This window comes from Gopherus flavomarginatus, chromosome 4 (assembly GCF_025201925.1).
Source record: "Gopherus flavomarginatus isolate rGopFla2 chromosome 4, rGopFla2.mat.asm, whole genome shotgun sequence".
Lineage (NCBI taxonomy): Eukaryota > Metazoa > Chordata > Testudines > Testudinidae > Gopherus > Gopherus flavomarginatus.
In genome coordinates, this window is record NC_066620.1 from 12,772,524 (window position 1) to 12,786,411 (window position 13,888).

Sequence of the window (13,888 nt, forward strand, 5' to 3'; positions counted from 1 at the left end):
CGCGCTTTGGCAGATCAAATCAAGTTCAAGATAACGCGGTTTCATCTATAACACGGTAAGATTTTTTGGCTCCCGAGGACAGCGTTATATCTGGGTAGAGGTGTATATTGTTAGACAGGAACTATTAGGTTACATTGTTAACTTCTATCATTGTATTCTGTTAATTCAGAGATCAAAAGAAGATACTAACATTTAAAGGAACTGTGATTGTAGTGCTATCACTGTCTTAATTTCTCTTTGAAGTATGTAGCAAATCACATGTAAATGTCTGGAGATAGGCAACTGCCATATGTTAATCCATGTAGCTAATTACCGGTGATGTTTAGGAAATAAGAGGTTACTTCAAAGACACTATTGTCCACCCCAAAGACTGCATGCTGTCAAGTGGCTGCCAATTATCTAAAAAAAAAAAATCTTGGGACCTGATACTTTGATCTCAAATCTGTTTATGACTCACCAGGAGACGCTTCAGTCACAAGATTGAGGTCTCCAGTTCTATTCTGGATCACCCTGATATTGGAACATTGGACTGAACCTATGGAATAATTTTAAAGAACTTTTTGCAACTCTAAAGCTCACCATCTCTACTATGAAACTGACCTAAGAACTCTATTCATGTCTGTATGTATAATGATCTTTTAATCCGTACTCTCTCTTTTTCCTTTTTTAATAAATTTTAGCTTAGTTAATAAGAATAAGTTAATAAGGCTATAAGCGTGTATTTGGGTAAGATCTGAAATATTCACTGATCTGGAAGGTAACGTGTCCAATCCTTTGGGATTGGTAGAACTTTTTATATGATGAACAAGATTTTCAATAATCCTCATCATATTTGACTTGGCTATCTGAGTGGGAGCCCAAAGGCTGGAATGCTTTAAAGGAACTGTGTTTTTGGCTTCTGGGTAACCAGTAAGGTATTGCAGAAACGGTTATGTTGCTGGCTTGGTGTATCTATGTATTGGAATAACTAACAGTTTGGGAAGACTATCTGTTCCATTCTTTACAATCTGTCCTAACTGAGCAATGGGCATGGCCCCTCATCACATCCTCCAAGTCCAAGGTGAACATCTTACCTTGCCTTCTCCAACATAATCACACAGCAGCCTGTACATTAAAACAATAAACCCAATACAAAACTCTGTCAAAGCAAAACACTATGCCATCATCAACAGAATCAAGAGTCAATGCCTCCTAAATTTCTTGAAGTTATTCTGTTAACAAGCTACATTCATTTAAGCACAATTGTGTGTCCTGCAACGTACTACCTATATTCTTTTCTTGTTAAACCTTTAATTTCTAGGTCACTTAAGCAGATAAACTACATTTAAAATTTCCTAGTTTATCTTGCTAAATTGGAATGCTGAGTAGCATCTAGTTCTATACATAAAGGAGTAAATTTAACTTGTTTCACAGTGCTCACCACAACACTTCTATGCGTTTTCTTCATGCTCACAGTACTGGACCTCCATGCTCCCACCCATGAAACAGCTTCCCTAAAGAATTAAAAATTAGCTGAAGTGATCATAAAAATAAAGCCACTATCTTTGGTGATGCAAAACCCACTACATATCCTAGAGACAGGTTCTTTCAGTTGCCTTAAATGTTTATCTTTAGTTCTTCTGTTGAAAGATGTTAAGAGTACTAAACCAAGATCTGCTATCCTGAATCAAGCGAAGAATTCTAAGGAGTGTTCTGAGAATATTTTATAAGCTAAATTCAGTTATGTATAAGGCTAATTGTGGATGTAACCACTACCATTCATCCTCACACCTAAAACAAGATCTAATAAAGAATTATTAAGTTTAGCAACCATGTTAGAGTTATAAGTAATTATTACAAAGTTTATTAATGTGCCATTTTGAAACAGAATGTAAATGAAGTAATGTCCATCACCTATGCCACCTCTTCTCCACAGTGCAATACAATTATTCACCTTAACATGATCTCATGACTGTCATAAGAAACAAATTAGCTTTACATTTAAACAGCATCTTCCTAAAATAATCCAAACGCACTGAAAAATATGCATAATATCATTCACCCTGAAATGTGCGCCACCCTAGAGGTGGCTACATCAGCACTACTACTACTACACAAGAGCTTTAAAGGAGAGGGAGTTAAGAGTAACTTTGACTGAAGTTGTAGAGGTTTTGTTTTGTTTCATCTACTATCAAGCAAAGTAGAATGTAAGTACTCAATGTGAAATTTCACCAGGAAAATAAGGCTGAAATATGGACCATCTAATGTGTTATGGGCTCTGTAATGAACAGAAGTGATCAAAGCATCATTTATCTCATCCAAGAAGCCATCAGTGGGTTGTGTCTAACAAGATAGGAAGAAGTCAGAAATGGATAAGCCCAAAGAGAGAATCTATCCTGCATTTGTGGATATTCTCCACTTTTAGTATTATCAGATATTAGAGACTGTGGTTAGTAAAACAAATTTGATGTTATTACTGCTGACGTATAATAAATATATATTCAATCTGAATATTGGAAGGCAGCTAAACCTCTTTAATACATTAAGGGCAAGCAAGACAATGAAAAAGTCAACGGCAGATTGCAGAGTAAATTTTACTTTTGCACAGATAGGTCTATTTAAAGCACTGAAAGAGTATTCTCTGTAAGTTACAAGTTGAAACGTATAGCTTTATATAGAATTGGGATATATGGCAACAACATATTCACTTGGTTTAATTCCTGAATTAAAAAGAAGAAGTACCTCTAGTTCAATTAGTGCTGCAGTCACTGCATCAGTTGCAAGAGCACCAGCCTGAAGTTTTTCAATTGCCTGTGAAACAGAATTTGTAGTTGATGAGTTTGGATTTAATTATTGTATAGATAGTTCTAATGATTTTCTTGGCACTGAGATAGAATCCCTGCCAAAAAAAAATTTCCAATCTAAGGCTTTGTCTACAGTATACAGCTTTTAGCGACACACAATGAAAAATGTTTTGTTGCTCAACTGCCAGTGTAGACATAGCCTAAGAGGACAAATAAGACAAAAGGCACTGTGAGAGAAGAAAGCCTTTACAAGATTTGAATACATCATATTATTGTTCTGGCATAATGAAACCACACTGCCCTTGGCAAAAAAAATTTACGGTTGAATTTTATAGTAACATATGTCTCCCCCACACTTGAACTAATGATAGGGCTCTGACACCAAAAAAACCAACCCTAAATTATATTGTGTCATATTGAGTTGCTGCCATTAAAATGATTAGTTGTACCATTGAGTAAGTTTGTCCAGATGTTAGCAACACACACATTTAATGATTAAAAATCTAATTCTTTCAAATGTCAGTAAACATTAATTTCACCATATAGACATCAACAGACGAAAACATATTTCCATCATGATACTCGAAATTTACAGATAAGCACAGTAAGAAAAATGTTGCTTGAGAACATCTTAGAATTTGATTTAAGGATATTTATTTAGTATATTTGGACATGTGATGTTGACAATTTACAAAGCTTTAATTTTTTCATTCTCTTCATCTACTGTCATTAAATAATTATCTGACCCACGCCAACTTCCTGAAATTGTGAAAATTTAAATCTATTAAAAATTAAAATGCTTAAAAATAATCACCTTTGAAATTATAAAAAATAAAACAAACTCTGCCAAGCCTAGCAAAATAAATGCAAAATAAACAACTGATGATCTTTGTTCAAGTTTGGCACTAAAAAGATATAAACTTTTGGAGCCATGTAGTAATTTCCCAGATCCACACGGTACAAAAACATAGAACAAACTTCTACTCCCAGCAAATTCCCTCAGTGAACTCATAAGAACTAATGAGGGCTGCATTCTGAGGACATGTTTACACTTACCGTAGATCGACGCTGCGATCGATCGATCCACCGGACGTTGATTTAGTGGGTCTAGTGAAGACCCGCTAAATCGACCACTGATCCTCTCCCGTCGACTCCGATACTCCACCAGAACGAGAAGCATAAGGTACATCAACGAGAGAGTTTCTCCCACTGATCCAGCGCCATGTAGACACCAAATAAGTAACCTAAGCTATATAACTTAGGTCGACTTAACCCCATTGTGTAGACCTGTCCTTAGTTGCGGCACAAATCTTATGCTGTTTGTTCTTACTCAAACATTATGCTGGCTACCTAGCTCAAGGAACCAAATGGAATCTCAAGTTACCATTAGCATTATCCTCAATAACAAGCAAATTTTTATCACTCAGGCAAGTGGAAAAGTAGTATCACAAAACAGAGATACCAGGTAGGGCTGAAGTTCAATGTTAAACTACTCAAACTGCACTGATACTGCATGCTTTGAAACTCTGTTAGTTACAACGTGAGATTGGTACTTGGAAATGAGGGGTGGGATTTTCAAATAAGCCTATGAGATTTAGACACATAACTCCTTCAGACTCCCCTGAAAAAGTCAGCCATACAAATCTTCCATCAAAGCACTGAGGGTTACTTTTTAAGGGAGATGTTACCATACAATCAGGGAAAAGTGATTTTATATCTACAAGTATTCAGATATTTTGCAAGTTATTCCAATTTCAACAGTCTTTTTATAAAAGAATCCAATAATCTCTACACCAGCAATAATCTATAAGACATTTAATATATAGGCCCAAAGGTAAATGTAGTTTTCTATATATCCAGCTACCTAGACCTCAAGATTCCCATTTGAATGGTTATGTTAAAATCAAATCTAAGTCAAACTGTAAACACACAGCATTTCATTAAACAAGCATTAATCCAATTAGCCCCATCAAATATTAAAGACATGTAAATTTTAAGATAACACTTTTTTCAGAAACTAGAATAAATAGAATGAACTTGAGCAGAGCTGGTCAAAAAATTTCCAATGGAAGATACTGACTCGACAGAACCAAGATATTTCACAGCAATGTGCTCATTCTATCAAAAATGTTGATGAAAGCTAGGCAGACCAGCCAGTTGGGGCTCCTCAGGGAGCAAGCTGAAAAATTCTATTTAATTTCTCCTGCAGTGGAGGTTGACAGTTTTGTCTCCTGTGACAAATCTAGTTTTTAAGCTTTCATCATCTCAATTTCAGATGAAAATCTTCTTCAAACATTTGAAATTTTTTGCAAGACAGAAAATTCCATTTTGCAACCAGCTCTATAAACAAGGCTGTATGCTAGGACTTTAGATGTACTGGAAATGGCAACATGTGAATAACTGACTTTTGTAAATTTAGTGATTATGTCCTCTAACAATGATAGCTCTGGCAAAGGTCTAACCGTAAGAGTTCTCAATGCATATTTTTATTTCACACATTGTATAATTCATATGCAGCACAAGTCTTACTGCCTTTACTATCAGACACCAGTACCAGTTTGACAATAATTCATCTATAACACAAAAGTAGACAAAGTTACAGCTAGCATGCGCAGATGCACTGACACCTATAACTTGTTCTCATTCACACACTTACTGAGTTGAAATCAATACATCTATTCTATAACAATATTCAATTTGCAGCTGTTCGACCAACCAAGAGACAAATTACATTCACTTATCCTTCCACTTCTGACCTAAACTTAACGGGAAGAATTAATAAATACTTCTCATGTTCTATTCCAAATCTGCCACAGACATGCTGTATTACAGGGGTCGGCAACCTTTCAGAAGTGGTGTGCTGAGTCTTCATTCATTCACTCTAATTTAAGGTTTCGCGTGCCAGTAATAATTTTAACGTTCTTAGAAGGTCTCTTTCTAGAAGTCTATAATATATAACTAAACTAGTGTTGTATGTAAAGTAAATTAGGTTTTTAAAATGTTTAAGAAGCTTCATTTAAAATTAACTAAAATGCAGAGCCCTCCGGACCAGTGGCCAGGACCCAGGCAGTGCGAGTGCCACTGAAAATCAGCTTGCGTGCCGTCTTCGGCACCCGTGCCATAGGTTGCCTACCCCTGCAGTATCTTGGCCAAATGACAGTTTCTGATATCCTTATGGAGAAAAGCAATAAAATCACTACAAATTCACCATTTAAATATCCAGGTCATAGGGGGATGGATCTTCCATAAATAGGCTGTTGTCTCAGGCTACACATATTAGGTGTATATAGTCCTGACCAGTGACTGCCAGCCAGCCTTCAAGTAGCAAGAAGGGATACCATGGAAACATGATTTGGAATCATGATATGAAATGAAAAAACACAATTTGTATGTGTACCTGGAGCAAGCCCTGGAACCAAAATTGTTGCATGAGCAGAGAACCACCACTCTTTTCTTTTAATAATCCACATGTATTACAGTCCTCTGAAGGAGAGAGAATGTGTACATAGTTTCTGTGCAAGTGAAAGAGGTAGTTTCTGTGCAAGTGAAAGAGGTATAGTACAAACCATAATCCTTTGAGGGATTATGAAATAATATTTATTGATCTGTTATTCAAATCACACTTCTCAAAGTTTTTACCATTCTTCCTTTATGGAGTGCACAGTGGTTCCTGTTTTTTTATTGCTATTTCTTTTTTTGCCCACAGAAATACCTTCAGTATATAATTGTATCCAGGGGATAGTGTTAATGAATCCCAAAATAAACACTTCATGCAAACACACTTTATGCACTTCTGAATAATATCCATACCTCACAAAACAGATTAAAACATTAGACCCTAAAACCTTTTATAAATTGAACTCTAGTGAACTCAAATTTGGTAGAAGCCTGTTGATTCTTTAAAGGAAAAAGTTTGAAACTGGGGAAGTCATACCTTTTGACAGGCTCTTTTGCAAACATGTTTGTATTCTTTAGCTTTGGATTCAGAATGATAACCTGCACCTATTATTAAAGACAGAAAAACAACGTTAAGGAGAGCTTACGGTAAGCATTCAAATTAATACACTGGGATAGTGTTTTTACCAGGAATTACAATATAGGCTGACACCCGCATCTTAACTCAGATGTAAATAACTCTGTGTCATTTTATAAAACAGAGACCACTGATCTACTTCCATCACAGATTAACACTTTCAAGCATTTAAAAAATAATCCAGTATTGCCACTGACAGTCATCTACACTATTGATATAATTGGAGAGGTACAAGTACCAGTATTTTACACAGATATTCTGACCCTCTAAATATTCATTAGGAGATTCTAGTTTTGCCTGTTCCTGGAGAGCTTCAGACATGAAAGTTGTCACTATATTAAGCCACCAAAAAAAAATACTGCTACAGTTTTTAAGAGTCATGCTCCACTTTTTCTTTTGTATCTTCAATCACGTGAGTTGGCCCTCCTTCCACTTTGATACCTGCACTAGCTTTTTTTTAAACTACTGCTTCTGCTCTGTGACTGCCAGACCCAGTTTCTTGAGAAAGATTACATTGAAAATGAGAGTAGCAGAAACATACTCCATCTCCATTTTGTTCCTGCTCCTTGCCTCCCCAAACTGACTCCAAGCATCTCTCTGCCCATACTCTAACCCCACTCCTTCCTGCCTCCACAGGTCTAGAAAACCACTACAAGTACCATCAGCAATGGAAGCCATAGGCTTATAGTAATTTAACATTTAATACTAGCAAATTGTTGCTTTTTAAAAGGAAAAAAAGGCAATGAGTCCTGTGGCACCTTAAAGACTAACAGATGAATTGGAGCATAAGCTTTCGTGGGTGAATACCCACTTCGTCGGACAGATCCTATGCATCTGACTTCCATCATGGGATGGAATCTATGCATCTTTAAGATGCCACAGGACTCACTGTTGCTTTTTACAAATCCAGGCTACCTCCAATATTTTTTTCTTTTGTTACTTGTGATATTCATTCCTGCTCCCACTTCCTCATCTTCAATGCTGTCTGTGCTTAAGCTTCTTTTACACAACCCAGTTTAGTTTATCAAAAACTAAACTAACACCAATAGTGGAGGAAATACACTATAAGCAGCAGCATATTAAACATGTCCATTTAGTCTTAAAACAGTACAAGCAGGGTCTTTAAACACTGACTCAGAGCAAGGTGCCCTGCACATATTTGCTCACCTTAAAGGTCTTATTCTTTTTTTTAAAAAATACACATTGCTATTTTTAGCTCCTCGAGCATTTTATGCATCACCAGGCTGCTTTAATCAGCTGCAGTTGTAAGATTGCAGGCTCTTTGGGGCGAGAATTCTTTGTTCCATGTTTCTATGGTGCCTATTATAATGAGATCCTGGTCCCTAACCGGGGCTACTAGTAGCTATGGTAATACAAATAATTCACTTCACACTATGGTCCAGAAACAAATGCTAAAGATGAACCTGCCATTATATTTAACAAGATTCCTTGTAGTATCAAGGAACTAAATTTACAACTCTACACCGATATAACGCTATCCTCGGGAGCCAAAAAATATTACCTCGTTATAGGTGAAACCGCATTATATCGAACTTGCTTTCATCCGCCAGAGCGTGCATCCCTGCCCCCCCAGAACGCTGCTTTACTGCATTATATTCAAATTTGTGTTATATTGGGTTGCGTTATATCGGGGTAGAGATGGATTAATTTTCTCTAGAACGCTAACTATACTAGAAGTTTTTGGAACCTTAATTTCCCAATGAGTGCAGCATCAATGGAGGTGGAAGAGACACCTGGTATAACCGTAAACGTAGGTAATTTACAAGTCTGAAAAATATTGGTGTACATAAATCTAGTGCTTCCTCAGGCCTAAAACCCTAAAGTGCTCCTTTTCCCTTCATACATCTCCAGCTCACTTCCTTTCTTTTATTAAATTGGACTAACAAATTCAGGAATATTTTTCCCTTATCCCCACAACATAAGAATAAAGCATCAACCAAGGCAATCAGTCAGGATGTCAAACCGTGCTATAGAAGTTTTCATCTACACAGCATGCTGGGATCACCATTTAGCCTATTTTTTCACAACACTTGTGCTTGAGAGAGCATACCATCATGTGATCAGGTAGCAAAACAGTTAAGGCATTTATGCTGTAACCCAAAGAGTCATCCCCTTATCCAACATATTCTACCATCCTTTGTAGCCATAAAGCATTGTGGGATTAGGGTCACAGAACAAACAGTAAGAAGTTTCTGGGTGCTGTAAGGGCAGCTGGCTGAAGGGACTGGTGCTGGTGTGGAGGACACCATGCGTGAACTGCACAGTGCTCAGCCCTGAGGCAGCACAGCTGCAAGAGTCTGTGAAGCTGAATACACAGCCCCTTTAAGCATTGCCTTTCCAGCCTGGATCAGAGTATTGTGCATGTGATTGGGAAAAGGAGCTGCTTTGTAGCTGGGTGATGGGCAGGAAGATGCACAACAGGACTGAAAGCAGGAGTCACAGAAGCAGCAAGGTAAAGAAAGAGGAACAAGGAGCAAACTGATTCCTTTCTCCACTGCCTGAACATCAATAGAGTCCTAACAGTCCCATAATTTAGCTCATCTCTCAGACAACATGATATGACCCAACTCATGCCCCCTTTCCAATCCATCAATTGAGTAGTGCTGACAAAGCATGGTATAAAGTCTGTGCACAAGACAAGTCATGTAGCTCTTTCCCACAGCCCAATGCCAGCCCTACAAGTATGGGTTGTTAAACTGCAGTTATCTCATCCCATAGCATGGATAAGTGCCAACAAACTGGCCTGAACCCCTCTGCATGCTGAATGACAGAAGAATGGGAAATGCTCCTTCCACCTTTGACTATCCCAAAAAAGTCCCTTGTTCTCTAAACCCACCCTAACTTAAACTCAGCAAACCTGTAGGAAAGAAAGAATGAAACTGCACTGAGCCAGAAGTACTGGCATGTTACTCTTAAAAATGTGCAAATATGTGACTAAATAGCTTTTGTTCAAGCTTAGCAAAAAGGCACTAAAGAGTTCTCTCTTGTACCAAAACCAAACATGGGAAGTCAGGCCAAAAGGAAATTTAAATTATAAGCAACTAATAAAAAGGAAGGGTTCTAACTGAAGCTCTCCTCTTCAATTACAGTGCTCATAGCTTTCCATATAGGGAGATGGACCATGCTTTAATTTCGCTACATCATTACCCCTCACAGACTAGCTTGACACTTTAGTCCCCCACCCCATTCCTGAAAAAACAACTCAGCTTCATGCAGCCTGACCACCTGCAAAAACCCCACTCAGGTATCCAAAATAGGTGGGTTACTGAGGACTGGTTGAGATTCCCAAACTATTTCAGAAAGGTTTCAGAAAGGGATCCACAAGATGTAGAGCTAGCCTTCTTAAAATCTGACACAGATGGCACATCCTTGCACAGAAAGGGAGAAATGACTTTGAGGGGTCTCTGTGCACATGAACCCTGGAGGACAATCCAGGCCATCATGTTAGCATTAGAACTCTCACTCACAGAAGAACAGACACAGAAGTTTGCATAACTCACTTGGGATTTTACTACAAATTTTAAAAAAACACCTCAGCTCTCAACTTCTGGAATCTTACCTGCATGTACAAGCACAAATCCTACTGGTTTCCCCTTTTGGATCAATTTTGTTTCATGCTCCTTCACCATCACCTTTACAGCTGTAACCTGGGATGATTTGGAAGGTAACACTTCCACTGAACTCATCCCCTTCTCCATGATCATACTCCAGGGTCACCATCTTCTACTGGAAAGAGAGCATGCTTTCATCCAAAAGTAAACTCTGGAGAGGACTCACCCTAAGGTAAAACCATATGTAAATGTTATGCAATTTTTTCACACTGAAAATAGTTCAGGCAAAAAGCATTTTATGAAAAACAGGAGAAGATCCATGTTACATTAGGTTATTCTTTCCACTTAAGCAGGGACTGAGTTTTGCATCTTCCATTTTACAGCCCATAATGTGAGTAAAAATGGACTTTTCCAAGTATTTACATAAATTTAAGATTATAAATTATTTAGGAGGAGACTAAGTTTACTTTGAGTCTCACAATTTTTCTAGCCCATCTAAGTTACTGATTTGAGATTTGAAGTTTGACTGCCGTAAATTTTAGCAAAGGGAAAGTTACTTTAAGTTTATGATCTTTTTATTTGACATTAGATCGATAACATATCTGCTCTGATTACGATCATCAAATCTGTGCAGCACTGATGTTCCAGAATCTCAACCTTTGCTTTTTAAGGAAGTGCTTCCAGTACTTACAGTTGTGAAGAAAATATTAGATAGCAAATAAAACATGCTCTTTATAATTATCAGGAGTTCCATTCATTGAAACCAGGACTTTGTCAAAGTTCCCAGCTGCTAAGCTGGCGAGGCATTTTCATAAAGAAACTGTCATGAAATGAAGAGCTGCTGCTGCTAAGATCCTTTAAAAAATGAAAGGACTGGAAAAATTGATAAAGTGTTGCAAAACAATTAAGGTTGCTACATAACATGCCTGACAAAGCCTCAAAAGCACAGAAGAGACCTGCTTTTCTTCCACCCAAAGACCCAGACTTCACTAATACCACATCCACCATACACCATCGCTTTAAGTCAGCCCTGATAGTGTTGTGGCACCCTTTCAGCAACTCCTTTCACAAACCTGGGTGTGGTTTCCCAGAACCGTACAGCAAAGGAAAGTCAGAAGAAGAGTCTGGTCTCTGGTGTGGGAGTTTAGGGAAGAGGATGTTGGAAGACTGGCATTCCGACTAAGGCAAAGCTTTGGTTGAGATTCATTGTCTGTGGTATGTGGCATCTCTAGAGGGAAGACTAAATGATATATTCTGTCAGCCTGCCTACTGTTTCCTGGCTTTTTGAGGTTGCATCAGGTATGTGATCTATACAGCAATCTTAAGAGACACACAGATACCAAGTTGTGTATCAAATAAATATACCTGTGTTTCTACTTAGGGTAGTATGCAATGAAAGGGCTCACATACAGTTCAGTAATAGCCATATAGAAAGGCAAGAAAATGTAATTTTACTTATAAACAGAAAGTTATGGTAAAAAGCGTGCCTATGTTACCAAAAAAGGATGGATGTACTGTTCTGTTAAGTAAGTGAGCCCAAGAAATAGTAATTTAAAGATGCCATAATAAAAAAATTCCATCTTTTATCTCAGTTATATTCCATAAAAACTTCCTATTCCCAGGAGGCCAAGATACAAACAAGGTATTATTTAAAAAACCATGACAGCAAGAGGAGCCACCACAGTTAGTCCACATTGTGTACACTGGCTTATGCTGGCACAGCGATGGCACTGTAGCTATGCTGGAATAATCCCATAGTGTAGACGCAGTCTACAATGACGGAAGGGATTTTTCCCATGGTGCAGCAACATCACCTCCCCAAGCAATGGTAGCTAAATTGACAGAAGCATTCTTCCATTGACTCAGCTGTGTTTACACTGGGTGTTAGGTCAGCACAGCTACCTCATTCAGGGATGTGAATTTTTCACACCCCTGTGCAACGTAGCTAGGTTGACTGCAATTTCAGGCATAGACCAAGCCTTGGTCATCAGCGTAAAGCAGGATCTATAGGGTTCACCTAGTTTAGAAGAAACTAGTGTTGGACATTTTTTGCAACCTCAGAAGACTAATAAAGTTTTGATGCTTACAGAATGATTATGGAAAATTTAAACCGGCTGTTTAGGTACCTAATGTATGAGCTTCCACTGACAGCAGGAAGTAGTTTTCAGGAGTCAGGCACCGAAAATCAAAGCTAATCAACACTTATGGCTTTACATCTGCAAAGCACAGTACACATTAATCAAGATCATCATCTCTCAAATTTAATTTAAAACAGCAGGTAGTTCAAAAGGTGGAGGGTATATTTAGTATATGCCACAAGGCTATTTCTGTACACATAATTCAGATGAATTTGTAGCTTTGGAACAAGAGTGGAAAGAATAACAACAGATCAACACAATGTATGTACACAGCTTATATTGACATTGGGACTAATTGCAGCCTACATACTACTAAAGTGAATAAAGATGACAGAATCAGGTGGAAGGGGGCTCAGCAGAGAGGTCAGGGCGCCGGGACAGCAGTACTTGGTGGGATGGGGAACCGGGGGGCTTCTTGGGGCCAGACTGGGTGCAGTAGGTGGGGCTCATCAGGGTGGGGGTTCGATGGGTCTGCTTAATGGGGAAGCCCCAGCTACTGCTGCGGAGGGGATGCCGCATGCCGGACTCCTGCTTCCCTCCCCTATTCCCCAATCCCTTTCTCTTCCCCATCCCATCTCTCTTCCCCATCGTCTCTTCCCTATCCCACCATCCTTCTTCTCCCCTGCCTGTCATTCTCACATCCCCCTCCTCACCCTATCTCACACCTCTTCCTTCCCTAGTGCCTCCCCCCTCAACAAACTACACCCATGGGCATCCCCAGCCCCACAGTGATTTACCTCTCTGCCAGCTTGTTCTGGGCGATGGAAACAAGGCACCCGTGCTGCCTGGGAGAGGTGCATGACAACTCTTCAACTTTCCTTTACTTCCCCATCATTTTCTGCAGGGAAGCAAAGAAATCTGCAGGGGACATGAATTCTGCATGCACGCGTGATGCAGAATTCACTCAGGAGTAATAATATTTATTTAAGCAATTCTATAGCTTAACATATTTCATATTCTTAATTTTTACACTAGAGACTGGTGACTTATGCGTTTCTTATTTACTAGATTAATTTTTCCCCATGATTTGTGTCAAGCTTAAATTAGAATTCAACTGAAAATGCACAACACACACAATTAATTCCTTTATTAGTTAAATAAAACTATCTTGGGTATGCTGGATAAATAAGAAAGAAGTAAGTTTATCAAACCATGTTCTGCGTTTAAAACTAATTGATTTATTAAACAAAGGAAATATTACCCATAACTAGTGGATTTAATTGATTGTTTCTGGTCACAATGACCTTCAGGATTTTTGAACTAGTGGATCTCATCATCTGACAGCTAGTTTTTATTCATATAGTGGAAGAGGAAAACAAGCTTTCCTGCTTTTTCAACTGTCACTGCTTTCTTAAATTTGAA

General features: G+C 38.3%; 1 protein-coding gene across 8 annotated transcripts in view; it reads right to left on the reverse strand.

The window, feature by feature from the left end:
* Positions 1-13,888, reverse strand: part of TASP1 (taspase 1) — a 168,596-nt gene that overhangs the window by 148,074 nt on the left and 6,634 nt on the right. For 2 of the 8 annotated variants that reach the window (XM_050952179.1, XM_050952180.1), the window contains exons 1-4: positions 13,264-13,351; positions 10,397-10,615; positions 6,718-6,785; positions 2,722-2,790 (exon numbers count right to left, since the gene is read on the reverse strand). In XM_050952179.1, coding sequence (XP_050808136.1) covers positions 2,722-2,790; positions 6,718-6,785; positions 10,397-10,541 — 282 coding nt within the window. In that variant the 5' untranslated portion in view covers positions 10,542-10,615; positions 13,264-13,351. Of the gene's footprint in view, positions 1-2,721; positions 2,791-6,717; positions 6,786-10,396; positions 10,616-13,263; positions 13,356-13,888 lie in introns of those variants that run through there. The other 6 variants (XR_007774190.1, XM_050952183.1, XM_050952177.1 and 3 more) reach the window with 6 other exon arrangements.